Source organism: Populus alba, chromosome 2 (genome assembly GCF_005239225.2).
Source record: "Populus alba chromosome 2, ASM523922v2, whole genome shotgun sequence".
NCBI classification, from domain to species: Eukaryota; Viridiplantae; Streptophyta; class Magnoliopsida; order Malpighiales; family Salicaceae; genus Populus; species Populus alba.
The window spans coordinates 882,512-899,221 of NC_133285.1; the positions used below are offsets into that span (position 1 = coordinate 882,512).

Sequence of the window (16,710 nt, forward strand, 5' to 3'; positions counted from 1 at the left end):
CAACAGGGATAGTTTTTTTATTATTATTATTAAGATGAATAATATTTTCTGGATAACTTGCGTGTTAATCGGAACTAAATTTCTTTTTCAAACATTTATCAAAAAGATTTAATTAATTATTTATAGTACTAATTTGAAAATTTTGAAATGAAAGTCATATAATAGTTGATATCATCTTAACTACCATTCTATTAACTCTTTTACAATTGCTTTTCAATAGTATTGCTTAAACTAAGATTGCGCGCTAATCGAGATTCTTTTTCTAATATTTTAAGAATTCATCTTTTTAATCAGTTTAATATATCTAAGTGGAAGGATAATTAAAAAGGATCATTAATATACAGTTTGTTCCAGCACGATCCGCCCTGTTAAAACAAGAGAATATGATAATTGACATAAGAGGATTCAACATGCATGGGCGTCCTGAGTGGCCACCTCGCGAAAGAGGAAGAAGCTTCACGGGAACATGCATGTTCTTAAACTATCCCAGCAGACAATATAGAATATTATTGCAGCAGAAAAACTTTGAACAGAAGGAGGAAGGTTATAGAAGAAAAGAAAGCCTGTGAGACTTTATGTATCGTGCGCGATGATGTTGCCGAGGTGAGCTCAGCTGTCTATGACTTGAAATCGTCATCTCCGTGACGACTTACGTGTAGATAATTACTATAGTGGTATCCGAGATGATTCTGCATTAATAATGGAAGGGAATCTTTGCCTAGAACCACATGAAAATTGAAGGAAATATTAAGATTTTATCATTCTCCAGGCAAAACCAATGAAATATAGTTGTCTTAATTACGTTTTATCTTCTAATGATCTAGAAATTACGTTTAATTTTTCTACTTCTCTAGTTTCTTGCAAGGGAAATGAACAACAAATCAGTTAAGATTCTCAATAAGTTTCCTTTGATTTGATTAATTTCTGCCCAATCAAGCAACATAGGCAGCTTTCATGTTCAATATATATATATTTGCTAATCCTGGTACTGTAATCCGAGCTAGACCAAGTTAAGTTTTAACAATAAATAAATAAAATCAAGCTCTTTTGTTATTTATCAAGATCGGAGTTTCTAAAAATATATATATACATATACATTAGCAAGTTTTCTCTTTCTATTTGAAAAGCTGCTTGAATACTAAGAATACTCAAGTTCTGTCTTGGTTATCCTTAAAAAAAAACCTAGATATATACATCGTCGGTGATTTTTTCACAGGCGACAACCGTTTTAAGTCTTTTCTTTTTCATGTTTACTTTTAATAAATTGAGATATTATTCGATGTGATTTTGGATATGATTTTATTGTCGGTAAATATTCTTCTATCTCTTCTTATCTCTCGATCGCTTGTCATGTGATATTTTATCTCCTTCGAATGAAAAATTTGATATTACATCTTCTGATTTGAAAGTGATTGACACTATCTAGCAATCATGATGGGATGAAATCTTTCATCGGGTATTGAAGTCTATAGCATGGTCATTTCTCCATTGATTAATTAATGATGACTTGAGATTTCTATGCGTGCATGAGCTGCAACTTGATAAGAAAATCAAGAGAATCCGATTTTATATTCACAGACAAAATTAGTGGTGGCATGAAAGATTACTTTTTTAAATTATAAGTTTTAATTTTCATAGACACCGGTCTTTTGAAAATAGCAATGTGCTCTGTGCTATTTTATGTTTAATAATATAGTTCTATTTCATGATTAAGGAAAAAAAAAAGGGTTTCAACAAGATCAAGTTTATCGATAATTATTTAGGAGAATTGCGCGTGTAGTCCCTAAAACTGTATTCGCTGCCTGCAAATGGGGGTTGATCGACTGCTTCAAGCTTAAGTATTCTCTCTGTTTATCTAAAGGAGGCCACTTTTGGCTCTTTTCTGTGTCATGCAATTAATTAACAGTACTGCATCATGCATCACTAGAGTAGCTAGGCAATTTAAATCAATGCTTAAAGAGACGAGGCAGACCTTGAATTGTGGCTGCAGCATCAGCTAGCTTCAAAAGAGACAAGAGTTCCTAAAGCATTAGAACCTAAGTGGTTGCGATATCTTTTATCAGAGATAACAGCAGCCACACACTGGGGTCAGTCAAAATTCCAACTTTGAATATTGGCCCTTGTATGCATGTAAACTTTCATGAATCCTCACCTACCAAGCATGCACGTCAATTTCAACCTAAAAGCACTCCACAAAGTTGAGTTGTATATACTATGTTATCTCGGGACCCAATTTCCTCACTGATTGGCACGATATAAATCAATCGTTCACCTATGCAGATGCAACACAGCAATCACTGATCACTCTTAAGAAGAAGTGGGATTTGTTTGAGGGTTAATTAAGCTTGGTTTTTGCTAGCTGTGATGGAAGAGAAAAAGGAAATGAAATTTGTGAGACCTGAAAGTGTTGGGGCAGAAATTCCTGCAATTTCTGCACCTCCATTTCAGCTCCACTGTCCTTCAATGACGAGGTCACCATTGCTAGACATAGCTCCCAAAACACCCAAAAGTCCCTTAGCTTCGCTTCTGACGAGTACTCCTATAGCCAGCCCCATGAAGAAGGCAATTGCAAGCATGCAATGTTACTTAGAAGAAGTTGGGCACTTCACTAAGCTTGATCCCCAGGATGCATGGCTTCCCATAACCGAGTCTAGAAATGGTAACGCATACTACTCGGCATTTCACACATTGAGCTCAGGAATTGGAGCTCAAGCCCTTCTTCTTCCACTTGCTTTCACCACTCTTGGCTGGTAATTGAGCATAATTAATCTCAACCCCTTCCAGTAAATCTTTCTTCACTTTTTATCAGCAAGAAAAACCTTATGATTCAGCGTGCAATTAGGCCTTTTCAAATGCAAATTTTTAGTTTGTTTTCTCTTTTTCAATTTGTCTGCAGGACTTGGGGAATTCTATGTCTATCTCTAGTGTTCATGTGGCAACTATACACTCTATGGCTACTGATTCAGCTACATGAATCCGAGTCCGGGATGCGTTATAGCCGATATCTCCGGCTATCAATGGCTGCCTTTGGTGAGCGCCATGCCTTTATCTTCTTCATGCCTCCAATTATTAGCCGATTAAATCTCCCATATGCCTTAATTCCAAATTTCAACCTTATTAACTAGTGCCTAATCTATTCAGCTTGATTAAATTTTCTGATCATAAAGAACTTCTATGCTAGATAGAAGCATAGAACATTGGAAACGTGTGGATCTTCAGAAGATTAAAATATATGGTATATATTTTCAGGTGAAAAGCTGGGGAAGCTTCTTGCTCTCTTCCCAGTCATGTATCTATCAGGTGGAACCTGTGTGACCTTGATTATGATAGGTGGTGGAACCATGAAAATATTTTTCCAACTTGTCTGTGGAGATACATGCAGCCTGAGGCCATTAACAACAATAGAGTGGTACTTCCTGTTCGTTTGTTTGGCAATTATTCTAGCTCAGCTCCCCAACTTAAATTCTATAGCTGGAGTTTCCCTGATTGGAGCAATCACAGCCATTAGCTACTGTACACTGATATGGGTAGTGTCCATTATTCAAGGGAGGCCTGAGGGTGTATCCTATGACCCTCCGGAGACAAAATCCGACATGGCTAGAATCTGTGACATTCTAAATGCACTTGGGATAATCGCCTTCGCTTTCAGAGGTCACAATCTTGTGCTCGAAATACAGGTAATTAAGATGAGAAATCTCACATCGATTCATTTTTGCCTTTTCTTTTCATCCTGCACTAGATCTGATCATATGATTTGTTTGCTGATCACGAATGTTTTAGGGGACCATGCCTTCCAGTGCAAAGCAACCATCCCGTAAGCCAATGTGGAGAGGAGTAAAGTTGGCATATGTGATCATAGCGATGTGTTTGTTTCCTCTTGCAATAGGAGGCTATTGGGCCTATGGTAACTTGGTAAGCGCAAGTATTTAGGTCTAATTATGGTTGAAACTAGGACCTCAACGACATGAGGACTGAATTTTCGCCTATTGTCTGAACTAATACCAAGTTGTATTCTACTTCTGATGGTCAGATGCCAAACGGAGGGATGCTCAATGCTCTACACAAATATCACGGACACAGCACCTCAAAGTTGCTACTAGGATTAACAAGCCTATTCGTTGTAATTAACTGCCTCAGCTCATTTCAGATATATGCAATGCCAGTGTTCGACAATCTGGAGCTCAGATTCACCAGCAAAATGAAGAAACCATGTCCCTGGTGGTTGCGCATAGTGTTCAGGATCTTCTTTGGATGCTTGGCATTTTTTATATCAGTGGCACTTCCTTTCTTGCTGAGTTTGGCAGGATTGATCGGAGGGGTTGCACTCCCAGTTACCTTAGCATATCCATGTTTCATGTGGATACTGATTAAAAAACCCACAAAATACAGTGCAATCTGGTGCCTCAATTGGATACTGGGAGTCTTGGGGATGGTGCTTAGCATGCTAGTTATAGCTGGAGCAATATGGACTATTGTGACCATGGGTGTCGAAATTCACTTCTTCAAGCCCCAGTAAGCAGGGTCTTAACAATCATTCGATACTGCATCTCGAGTAGATCTTAAACTAAACCGTTGATCCAATCCCAGATGGATGAAATACCTTCAGGAGCGGCAAGCACAGCCACTGCTTAAAGAATCTCCCCACGCACCAACTTAATTTGTAGTTTCTAAATCTTTGCCCTTGAATCTTGATATTGACCTGTATCATATCATATTGTTGATAAATATATAACCATAATTTCAACAGTACGTCCTTCTGCTCCAAATTCCATAAGAATTAACTCTGCCGAGGCTTTTGTGCACAAATTGTGCATGCAGAGAGTAAATGTTCAAAGAAAAAGTCTCCGAAAATCTCAGCACCTACTCATTCCTTTACATCAGTGATGTATACCAACAAAAATAAAAATCGTGTCCGATACATATTACAAACATTTGTCTCGTAAATCAAGCCTAGCTAGAGTCTGTTAAGGCCGCGATCCACGCTACAAGCATGTAGAAAGAAACAATACCTTTTAAACCAGCATCCACCCAACCCACATTCGACATTGGATGAAAACATCTCAATCTTCCATCCCGAGTGATGAGAAATCTCCAATTCAATCAGCACGTATTTTAATGGTCACCTCAATCATATTCCTTGATCAACTTGCTTTAGTATACAATTACAGATTGCAATAAACCAAGGAAAAGGGGGCCCGATGCAAAAGTCAGAAATTATATCAATCTACTCAACAAAGTTGTGATGGTATAGGAAAAGGTTCACTACTTGTAAAGTTTACATAGATAAAGGAAGAAGCATCCTTCGCTTCTTTTTCCTAGCCAATCGAACTTGCTTTGTAACTTTCATGCATAAAAGCAGTAGCATAGTGATGCATACTAAGATAAACGCAAGTCGCATATGGCTAAAATATAAAGAAACTGCAGAGAAAACCAAGAATGCTATGATAACGAGTTCCCATATTACAAACACCACAACGTCCACCCTGCAAGAACACACAGGACAAAGAGAGGAAACAAAGTCAGGATCGATGTCATCTTGGATGAGTTATGTATTGGCATTCTCAAAAAAATGATAATCAAGCAGAAGAAACATTCACTTATCAAAAGTAAATTTTTTATACAATAGATTTCCATGAAATGACACCAGTAACATGAAATATCCAAATCTCTGCTGGGCAGGAAAATAAATTCACTTCTCTTTCATTTAGCCCTGCAATAACTCTACTACTGCATACAAAAGTAAAATAACTGGATCACATTTACGAGACAAATGTTCCAAAAAATTATCAGTTGAATTACTATCTCCGACTTACACAAGTCAGAAGCAACTGAGTTAATCTAGTATCTAGACAAGTTTCTTTGGGTCAATCAGGAATCAGACTGCTTTCTCCTTTTCCAAATCTCCAGCAGGAAACTGTTTAAATCAAACAAACATGGCAAAACTGTATCCTATGTTAAAGGTCACCATAAACTACCTTTTCAATCCCCCAAGTCCCCTTCAACACTGAATCCTATTGATCAGCTACAAAGCTGCATTATACTATCTTCCATGCACAACAACACCTAAATCTAACTTTAGAGCCCAGAATGTCATCCCAGATCTCATGTGCATGAAACTGCAGGCAAATGTCAAAAGTACCCTAGCAACAAACAACATATTTCATAAGAAAATGAACCATATTCTGTATTTTCTCACTTATTTAAACCTTTATAAATTATTCCTCTGCTCACTAGAGGTTCTAATTCAAACTTTATTTTTCTTGTCCTTTGTGGACATCCATGTTCTTAGTGGATTAACATCAGTGTTGTCTGCAAGAAAATAGCAAGGATATCATCTTGAAAGCATTTTATGTTTTCACCTTTTTGCATCTCTGCTTTGCATATGGGAAGCAGTGCAATTGGAAAAGATATCTTAGCTGATTGTAACTTTTATGACCTTAAGACCTTATCCTCTTGAATGGGAACCATCCAAGGAAATTAATCACTGCCAAGCCTAATAAAGTGGAATGACATGGAGCACCACCAAAAATATTTTTTTATCACAACAGTTACGTTCCGCACCCATTCAGAGTATTGAGTTTTTTACCATGTGAGAGGATCTACTCATAAAATGCTACTCCAACCAAAAGGATCAATCGGATTTCACACATCTAAACAAGCTCTTAACGTGTGGTAATTGGTTTGCTAGTGATTGAAACTATCCAGTAACCAGTAAAAGGTGTTTCTTGTTCCAGCAAGTGATACAGCACCAGTGCTTGAAAAACATCTTGTCCATAAAACGTTAAATACCTTCTAGCAAAATGTTATCATCAATTCCTCAAGAGTTCCAAGTGTTCAATCTTCTGCACATTTTGCTTGAACCTACCACAACTACATTCACACCTCAGAGCTCAACCCACTTCACACAAAAAAGAGCCGATCATTTCCAAACCCCACCTTTCAGGAACCCATTTCAATATTGAAATCTAAACAACAAGTTTCCTTGTTTTTTAATCACCTCAAACTTTCTCATGCACACACAAGCAAGCATGCTCATCTAGTAATAAAATTCCTTAACATTCAAATTGAACTAAAAAGAGAATTCAAGAATACCGTAAAAAGCATGAAACGAGGACATTCATTTCCTTAACCTACTAAACCAAATCAAGAACCCAAAATACTGAGCCAGTTAACCAACCAATCTTCTAAAGCTTCAATTTTCAGCTTCTATGTTCAAAATCCCTTGCACAAAATCCACAATCCATCAAAAAGAATCCAAACCCAAAACATAATTTCTCTGCAATCATATCATTTTAAAAACGGTGATCTGACAGTCGAAGCAATCAAAGGAGCAATCAAGAAATGTAAAACCTGAAGGAAATAAAGAAAAATATCTACAAAAAAAAAGAACCGAATCTGAAAAATTAAAAAAAGGGAGTGGGTAAAGGTGAGTTACCTAGGAGAAGTGAAATTGGAAGTGGAAGCGAAGAAGGAGACAGAGGCCCAATCATGCTTAGATCGAATCTGATACTCTCTTAATTGGTCTGCCAAATTCGATCGCGTTATCATCTCTCTCTTCGCCTCTGTCTTCCGCTGTTTTAATTCCTCCTTTCTTGAGCTCCAGGAGGAGACAGCAATGGTGACTTTTACAGATTGAACGATGAACAGAAAGAGTTGCGGTCTGGCTTGGGTTCGTTGGCCTGGACCCTCGCCTCCCTCCTCGCTATAAAACTTATCTCTTGTTTGGGCTCAAATGTGTTTAAATAGGCTTCAACTTGATGGGCTTGACCAGTGTGGCTTTAACTAAATTTGTCACTTTGTTTTGTTTTTTCTTTTCTTCCAGACATGGTTATTAAACCGATCTGATTAATGGGTAAATTCGGTATTCGTCAATCCACGACAGAAATTAGGTGTTATTTTAAGTTGTTTTAAATATTAACATTATCAAATATGAGTGATTTCACATTTTAATCCTCAGTTCTTTGATTTGAGTCAACAAGTACAATTAATTAACAACCATAAAGCTAAATCATATCAGGTTTTCACTATACATTATCCAAGAATATTATTGTGGATTAAAATAGTTGATTTTTATAAATAAATAAAAATTGATCCATCAATTTTTTTAACATAAATAAAAAATTTTAAGTTAGTTTGCACATAATTAAATATTTTTTTAAAGGGATTGTTGAATTAAAAGTCAAATGACTGAGATGAAAATAATAAGCAACATTGATGGTGACTTTAAATTTCATACAAGATGTTTATTTTATTCTTTCATTGTTTTGCAAGTTATAGGTGATTGGTTCCTTTAATTTTTAGGAATTCAATTTTGATATCAAAGTTTATTTTTCTTATTTTTCAATTATTTTTTGTTAGATGAGAGAGACAGAAAAGCTCGTTGGATCTTGGCTTTGAAAAAAAAATCACTTTTTATATCTATTTCAACTGTCAAAATAGTTAAAGTTAATGTAAATGAGTTATATTTGGTAAGTGGAGTCTTATAGTGATTCTTTTATGCCTTGATTTTTCTTAAAAAATAGATTTAAATCAAAAAAGAAAAAAGTTATTAGATTTTATTTTTGTGATTTAAGCTGTTTTTTGGGTTGCTAAATTGGTTTCTACATGTTATATGGATGGGTATTTTTTAGTATTTTTTTGCTTTAAATGTGTTGAAAAATGAGTTTGGAAGGTTAAAAACATATAGCCTTAATTTTTTTTAGACATTACAATGGTGCCCATCAACTGGGCTAGAAGACAAGGCGTCGTCAGGGCAAGGCAACACCTCATATTTGTATTTTTAAAGAAAGAAATAAAAACAGGCAGATAATAGGTCATTCATCCTTTTAAATGAGAAAAAAATAACATGTTCAAGTGCATAAGTCTAAGTTTAAAAGCGATGTGTTTAGGTTGTTTCTTTTAGAGCCCAAGCTAACATTGTTGGGCTTTTTATTAGATACTGGAAAAAAAAAAGTTAACTTGGTTAATTTCATTATACAGATCGTAAATTTAACAAGTTAAGCAACAATATCCATTTTGTCATTATTATTTTGTTTAATGCATTTTTAGTACATCTATTTAAAACATATATATATATATAATAAAAAAAAATTCAGCCTTTATCATCAATGATTTATTTTCTTGATTAACTTGAAATTAAAAAAAAAAAAATGTTATTTCACCTCTTATTATCAGCGTTTTGCTTCTGCTACCCCAGTCCCACGTGTATGTCATGTTTTGTTTTTAAAAAAATAATCATAAAATATCATATTCACTTTAATGTCATGTAAAACTAGGGGTAGCATTCTTGAACTAAAAAAACAATCAAACCGGTTCTTTTTTTTTTTTTGAAAAATCAATTTCACATGGAATAAAAAATTTCTTCATTGTTCAATCTAATAACATTCATGATCTTGTATTGAAAATTTGGTTGGTTAACTCAAATTTATTTCGCTCTTTTTTTTTACTAATTTTATCCTTTAATTTTAAATTAATTAATTCAAGGTGTAGGTTCTCAGTTTTTTTTTTTTTTTTCCAGATTATACCTAAAACTTTCACATGTCAACCTTGAATGACCTAGATTGATTTAGTGTGTTTTCTTTTCAATGTTAGATAAAAATATCATCTAATATGCATTTGCTTTTAAATTTACAAATACAATATTTTTATTTATTTAAAATACACACCGCCAATTCCTAGATTTCTTTACATTGAGTGAGCCAATGGGTTAGTCTAGGTATTAATGAGTTTCATTTCACAAGAGTAGTTTGACGTGAGTGTTTTTTTTTTTCATTCTCATTGCCTAAGAAAGTAGATATAACCATAAGAATCATTTTAGCTTTGGATTGATTTTGTTTTTTTGATATGTTTCTTGGGTTTTTGGTGGTAATGAATATGTTTACCAAGGTATTTACGGTGTTTTCTTGGTGTTTTAGATTAAAAATGAGTTTTCGAACCCCTAATTTTCCAACAAATTGTTAAAAGCAGGTGACACATTGTCTATTAACTTTTTTTAAAAAAATTCCATCCCTTTAAAAAATTAAAAAATTAGAATAAGGTAAACCTAGTTACACTAGCTCAGCTAAAAGGCCCACACACTCGAATTGTATTTTTAGTGTCCATCCCAACATGGTTGGGCTCTTTTTTCTTTCTATTTTCTATTTGTTTTTTTAAAAATGACAAATCTTTGAACTCAAATGAGTTCATTATTTAGGTAGTGGTTTGACGAGTTGATTAACAACATCCAAGGTTTATTATTATTATTTTAATGCCTTTTCCCCTTTGTTTTCTTTTTAAATACAATTTCACCATATTATTATAAATGATCTATATTTTTATATATATATAACTTGAACCCAAAAAAATGAAATCTCATATTTTATTGTTGGTGATTAACCTTTACTATATCAACCCCATGTGTCTTTTATGTTTTTTTTTACTTTCTAAAAAATTGTATTGTTTTACACACAAAAAATTCGTGAGCTTTATTGTCGTATAATTAAATGAAAAATATGTTTGGAATAAAAAATTATTAAATTCAATGACGTGCATAACTTTCATCGCTCGTCTATTTGGTATAATTAAGTCCACTCTATTTTTTAATCAAATGTTGTATTTTATTAATTTTATTCTTTAACATTAAGTTAATTTGGGATCGAGATTTTTAAATTTTGTTAAGATTATTCATTGTGGGTTTCATGGGTTAATTTAAGTTAACTTAAGTAGATTAAATAATTTTTAATCTCAGTATTAGGTCAAAATATCATTCAATTTATGGTTAAAATTATTATTTTTTTTAAAAAAACAAGTTTCTAATGCCTAGATATTTTTTTTGCTCAAAAGAATTTTTACTATGACTCATGTATTGCAGGACAATGAGTTAGTTTTATGGATAAAATGATTAAAATAGTATTGAATTAAATTATAAGAATTGATTTAATTAAATTTATTGCATATTGTTTAATTTAAACAATAAAAACTTCAAAAAAGAGTTATTGCACATTGATTTTTTTTTAATATTTTATCTTAATTTTCATAAACCAATGATCAAATCCACTAACTTTAATGTTGTGTATGTTTTTGTGTTCAATATAAATATGTGGTTTTTGTTACTGTTTTGAGATTAAAAATAATATAGATAATGAAAATAAAAAAATATGTAGTTAAAAAAATAAATATATACTTTAAAAATTTTTAAAATAATTTTTTATATTTTTAAAATAAAAATGCATGAAATTCTTCATATCTCTATTATATCTTGAGCAACCAAACCATACCTCAAAAACAAAACAAATGGCTCAAAAACAAAATTCGTTGGGCCTGTTCTTCAAAGCAGCCCAGCCCATCAAAAAATCGATTTGAACCTCCAGGCACGGCATTAAAACGAGCAATGCAGTAATATTAATTTACACCTTGAGCTAAATGGAAACAACAGCTGAACCTCCTCAGGACCCCTCCGATAATGCAAACGATGTCGTTTCCGAGGACTCGTCACCAGAAACCGACCTCAACGACCACCAAAACTCGCCGGAAACCAACCTCCCACCTTCATCTGAAACCCAGTCTCCACTTCCCAATACAACACTCGACGCTCCAGTTTCAGACTCCCAAGACGACTCTTCTGACCCCATACAGCCACCCCAAAACCCTAACTCCACATTCCCTGCTCCACCTCCCAAAAAAAGACGCCGTAGAAAACGCTTCTTCACCGAAATCAACGGCAATCCCCCCTTCCGCCGCCACAGAATTGGCGGCGGTCTCTCAAAAGAAGTCGATGTCGAAGCATTAATAGCGATCTCCGTCGGGTTTCCTGTCGATTCGTTAACTGAAGAAGAAATTGAAGCCAACGTGGTGTCTACCATTGGCAGCACGGAGCAAGCTAATTATATTGTCGTGAGAAACCATATTCTTAGTCGCTGGAGATCCAGTGTCTCTGTTTGGTTAACGCGTGATCATGCGCTCGAGTCGATTCGGGCCGAGCACAAAGCCTTAGTTGATTCTGCTTATAATTTTCTGCTACAACATGGCTACATTAACTTTGGCGTGGCGCTGTCTATTAAAGAAGCGCAGTTGAAATTAAATGAGGGAGTGGAGAGAGCCAATGTGGTTGTTGTGGGTGCAGGACTCGCGGGGTTGGTTGCGGCGAGGCAGTTAATGGCTATGGGTTTTAAGGTTGTTGTTTTGGAAGGGAGGGCTCGGCCGGGTGGGCGTGTGAAGACTATGATTTTGAAGGGGGAAGGAGTGGTGGCTGCGGCGGATGTTGGTGGGAGTGTTCTCACTGGAATAAATGGAAATCCACTTGGAGTTCTAGCGAGGCAAATGGGGTTGCCATTGCATAAGGTGAGAGATATTTGCCCTTTGTATTTGCCGGATGGGAAGGCTGTTGATTCCGAGATTGATTCTAGGATAGAGGCTTCTTTTAATAAGTTATTAGATAGAGTTTGTAAGCTTAGACAGGCTATGATCGAGGAAGTTAAATCTGTAGATGTTAATTTAGGGACCGCTCTTGAAGCATTTAGGCGTGTTTATAAGGTGGCTGAGGATCCACAAGAGCTAATGTTATTAAATTGGCATCTTGCGAATTTGGAATATGCGAATGCTTCATTAATGTCTAATTTGTCTATGGCATATTGGGATCAGGACGATCCTTATGAAATGGGGGGCGATCATTGTTTTATTCCAGGAGGTAATGATACTTTTGTTAGAGAGCTTGCGAAGGACCTTCCGATTTTCTACGAGAAGACGGTGGAGAGTGTAAGATATGGGGTTGATGGGGTTATTGTTTATGCGGGTGGACAGGGGTTCCGTGGGGATATGGTGCTTTGCACCGTCCCTTTGGGTGTGCTTAAGAAGGGATCAATTGAATTCGTCCCTGAGCTTCCACAAAGAAAGAAAGATGCAATTCAAAGACTAGGATATGGGTTACTAAATAAGGTGGCGTTATTGTTTCCCTATAATTTTTGGGGTGGAGAAATCGATACATTTGGTCATTTGACAGAAGATCCAAGCATGAGAGGCGAGTTTTTTCTGTTTTATAGCTACTCATCTGTTTCAGGGGGTGCTCTTTTAATTGCTCTTGTTGCTGGGGATGCCGCGGTTAAGTTTGAGACAATGTCTCCAGTGGAGTCTGTGAAAAGGGTCCTTGGCATATTGCGAGGTATTTTCCATCCAAAAGGGATTGTTGTTCCAGATCCAGTTCAATCGGTTTGCACTCGCTGGGGAAAAGATTGCTTCACGTATGGATCTTATTCATATGTTGCAGTGGGGTCTTCAGGAGACGATTATGATATTCTTGCTGAGAGCGTGGGGGATGGAAGGGTTTTCTTTGCAGGAGAGGCGACAAACAAGCAGTATCCAGCAACAATGCATGGAGCTTTTCTTAGTGGGATGAGAGAGGCTGCTAATATATTGAGAGTGGCCAACAGAAGGTCATTCTCTGTGATTGACAAAGTAAATAACAGCCTTGAGGAAATTGACGATCTTAATGAATTGTATGACACCCCTAATCTGAAATTCGGGAGCTTCTCTATTTTGTTTGATCCCAGGTCAAATGATGGGGAATCTCTGTCATTGTTGAGGGTCAAATTCCAAGGAGGAGAATCAGATTCTTGTTTTCTATGTCTTTATGGCTTGATTTCTAGGAAGCAGGCTGTTGAACTTAGTGAGCTACAAGACGATGGAAAGAGGATGGAAATGTTGTATAATAACTTTCAGATAAGGTTAGTTGGAAGGAAAGGTTTGCCTAATGCTGGGGAATCTCTTCTCACATACATCAAAGAGGCTAGATCCAAACTAAACGTAGGGAATTGAGATTGAAAATTCTCCCATGTGCTATGCCCCATAGGTCAGTCGCTAACTCATTATTTCAACTGGTATTGATTGAGTTCAGTTATGTGGATGATTGCTCGGGTGCTCACCTGATTTTAGGACTAGATTAGTGGGTTTGGATTCAGCATGCAATCAGATTATTTGTTGCTCTTGATTTATTATGAAATCCCTCGAGGAAATGAACACTGTTGTGTTAATACCTGGTCTAATCCAATTGTCCTCGCATGGTTGTACATCTATGAATGGCAAAATCTTATTTTGTGTTTTACTCCCTGGTCTAATTTCTGCCCATCTTCCGAAGCTATTGAACTTGCCTGGATATGGAAAATCTGATAGTCAGCTTTGGTTGTATATGTAGTCTGCTTTTGTTATATATGACCTGCCTTCACAAGCTCAGCAACTTTGTCATTTGAAGATTTGTTCCAACTCGAGGTGGCCATTCATTCATGCTTGTGAAGAATGTATTTTTGTCCCTATGTTGCAGTTTCCTTTTTTCCACAGCTTTCTTATCAGTTGGTCATTTATTGATGCCTGTGTTGTTTCTATCTTGAGCTGGTGAACTCTCATTGATTGCACCAACGCGTACATATACACTAGTTGGAATATTGATTTAGCAGCCGCATGTGAAGCTGCAGATCATTGTCATTTGCTAGTCAATTTCGCTTTTTCCCTGGAATTTACAGCTACAGAATCCCTATGCCCATTTCAAATTTATTAATCAATATTTTCCCCTGGTAGGATTTTATGTGGCCGGGTTTTCCACTGGTCAATTTGAGCCAGGGTTTCTTTTCTACTTGTTCATGCATGATTGTTGCCTGGGACATCTGGGCCTGCTGGGTGTGCTCCTTCTACCTTCTCGCTAGGCTTTTGAAGCTTCTTGGGCTAGCGTTAAATTTTTAAATGACGGTATGTAGCTCGCTGGCTCCTCTTTCGACCATCTCGTGGCCCGTTTAGTTTGTTCGGATGGAATTGGAGCCTTCTTTCCCAACCAGGCCAGGCCTCTTATATATATATATAGTAAAAAAATATCACAACAAATAACTATTAATTTTAAACACAAAACATTAAAAGTTAAACATAGAATGACAAAAAAAAAGCATATGAATAGCTGGATCATAATCTTAAAATGAAATACTTTATTAATTCATAATTGATATATATTTTTGTGGTCGTTTTCTTATCATTATTCTTTTAATTAATTCTAATCCAAATATATCAAATAATAATCACAGCACATAATAAATATCATATCTATAAATAAAATGGATTACATTAAATATGTCACATAACTTAAATGCAGGGCCTAAAACACAAGCCATCCTCAACACCAACGGAATCCATTTTCGTAACGTCGAATTACGGTTGGAGAAGCTGCAGGAAGGGTTGGAAGCCGTCGCTTGCGCTCACACAGTGCACTGTGCCAACAACAAGAAAGTGGATTAGTGCGTAAATCACAAATCAATATCTTGAAAATATAATTATCTGCTGCCCTAAACGACGAGTTGGACGCCTAAGAAACACATCTAACGACATCAAAGTACATTGATCACCTTATCTCTTACAAAACAATGCCACAAACCTACCAGTCGCTAATCTCGAGGCTCTCCCTCTCTTTTTCATCGACAACACTGCCATAAGTTCCCACCTAATTTATTGCCTTTTTTTAGGCAGACCTTGAAAAAAATCCTCAGTTCATAAAACTAATCTCAGTTAAGTTCTTAAATTATTTTTTATTTTTTTTATTAAATTCTTATCATATCAATGAGTTTTCATTAAAATATTTTCTTTAATCTAAGTTGATATAATGGGTAAGTAATCCTCTAAAAATCATGCTATTTTTTTCTATCTTGTTAAAAAAATTTATGAGCTTGCTAAGATCTTCGAATATAATGAAATATATTATGTAAAGATTAAGCGTTGTCTAATTTGATCTCTAACATGAATTTTATATAATTCAAACCCGAGATTATAAGAAATTCAATAGTTCAGCTACAAGAAAAAAATTATATGAGTTTCATGTGATTACTGTCAACTAAAAGTAATAAAAAATATACATGATTTAATGTGTAATGTTTTAAATAATAAATACAAGATAATGTACACAATTTATTAATAATCATTTCTTATATTACTTTTTCATTGAAATTTAGAGCTTGTTTATTTACATGGTGGTCTGCATAGTGCACCACATAAAGAAACACAGAATACATGCTTTCAAAGCTATACACAACATTAAAAGAGACAAACAAATCCTTAATATAATTAATTGTCTTCAAATAATTTATCAATATGATTATTATATCCTAACAAAACATCCATTTAAATGGTTATCAATAACTAAATTGAATATGTTATATGTCATCTAAACAAAGTTGAATTCAAGAAAAAAAAAATTCTAATATTTTAATATTAGCTTAAACTAGATTATTGGCATGTATTTTATCATGGGTTGGATTTATTTTTTTTCTGAACATAAGAAAAACATCTAAATTAATGTGTTTTTAGTAAAAAAAAAAATTAAAAAAGATGGAGGTTGACTTGACTTAACCTGATCAATTTAGCATGTTTAAAGACAGTCTACATTAAGTGGTGAAAACATAGTTTGATTTAGAAAATTTTTAAAGGAATATTTTTTTTTTTTCAAATACTAAGACAATAATATATTGTATTGACACAAGTTAACCTAGATCATGAAACCATGATAACCTCATATAAAGCAAGTCAAAACAGATTTAATGATCAATTCTAAGTCAAGTCAATGTTGAGGAATTAAATTAAAATATAAATCCGAGTTAACCGAGGCTAACTTGCGAAATACACAACTTGGGTTAATATATCAAGATTACCTCATAGAAAGTATATCAAAATGAATAATGAGCCATAATTTTTAGTCAATTCAATGTT

General features: G+C 34.9%; 3 protein-coding genes across 3 annotated transcripts; 2 read left to right on the forward strand and 1 right to left on the reverse strand.

Annotated features, from left to right (window-relative positions):
- Nucleotides 1-2,247: 2,247 nt before the first annotated feature.
- Nucleotides 2,248-4,579, forward strand: LOC118042107 (lysine histidine transporter-like 8). The gene is made up of 5 exons (XM_035049676.2): nt 2,248-2,750; nt 2,897-3,030; nt 3,250-3,677; nt 3,781-3,912; nt 4,031-4,579. The coding sequence occupies exons 1-5, from the start codon at nt 2,365-2,367 to the stop codon at nt 4,514-4,516; spliced, it is 1,566 nt and encodes a 521-aa protein (XP_034905567.1). The 5' UTR covers nt 2,248-2,364; the 3' UTR covers nt 4,517-4,579.
- Nucleotides 4,580-4,845: 266 nt separating this feature from the next.
- LOC118042108 (uncharacterized) lies at nt 4,846-7,719 on the reverse strand. Its single transcript, XM_035049677.2, has 2 exons — nt 7,436-7,719; nt 4,846-5,483 (listed from the first exon to the last, which is right to left on the reverse strand). The coding sequence occupies exons 1-2, from the start codon at nt 7,546-7,548 to the stop codon at nt 5,276-5,278; spliced, it is 321 nt and encodes a 106-aa protein (XP_034905568.1). The 5' UTR covers nt 7,549-7,719; the 3' UTR covers nt 4,846-5,275.
- A 3,664-nt stretch (nt 7,720-11,383) lies between these two features.
- On the forward strand, nt 11,384-14,074 carry LOC118042109 (lysine-specific histone demethylase 1 homolog 1). Its single transcript, XM_035049678.2, has one exon. It carries the CDS (start codon nt 11,401-11,403, stop codon nt 13,786-13,788), a length of 2,388 nt encoding a protein of 795 aa, XP_034905569.1. The 5' UTR covers nt 11,384-11,400; the 3' UTR covers nt 13,789-14,074.
- The last annotated feature ends 2,636 nt before the right edge of the window (nt 14,075-16,710 follow it).

Bases quoted from the DNA above. Each gene is read 5' to 3' on its own strand.
- LOC118042108 (XM_035049677.2), bottom strand. From the start codon at position 7,548: ATGATAACGCGATCGAATTTGGCAGACCAATTAAGAGAGTATCAGATT. The intron at 5,484-7,435 runs GTAACTCACCTT...GTGTTCTTGCAG, and splicing joins TCCAATTTCACTTCTCCTAG to GGTGGACGTTGTGGTGTTTG.
- LOC118042107 (XM_035049676.2), top strand. From the start codon at position 2,365: ATGGAAGAGAAAAAGGAAATGAAATTTGTGAGACCTGAAAGTGTTGGG. The intron at 2,751-2,896 runs GTAATTGAGCAT...ATTTGTCTGCAG, and splicing joins GCTTTCACCACTCTTGGCTG to GACTTGGGGAATTCTATGTC. The intron at 3,031-3,249 runs GTGAGCGCCATG...ATATATTTTCAG, and splicing joins GCTATCAATGGCTGCCTTTG to GTGAAAAGCTGGGGAAGCTT.
- LOC118042109 (XM_035049678.2), top strand. From the start codon at position 11,401: ATGGAAACAACAGCTGAACCTCCTCAGGACCCCTCCGATAATGCAAAC.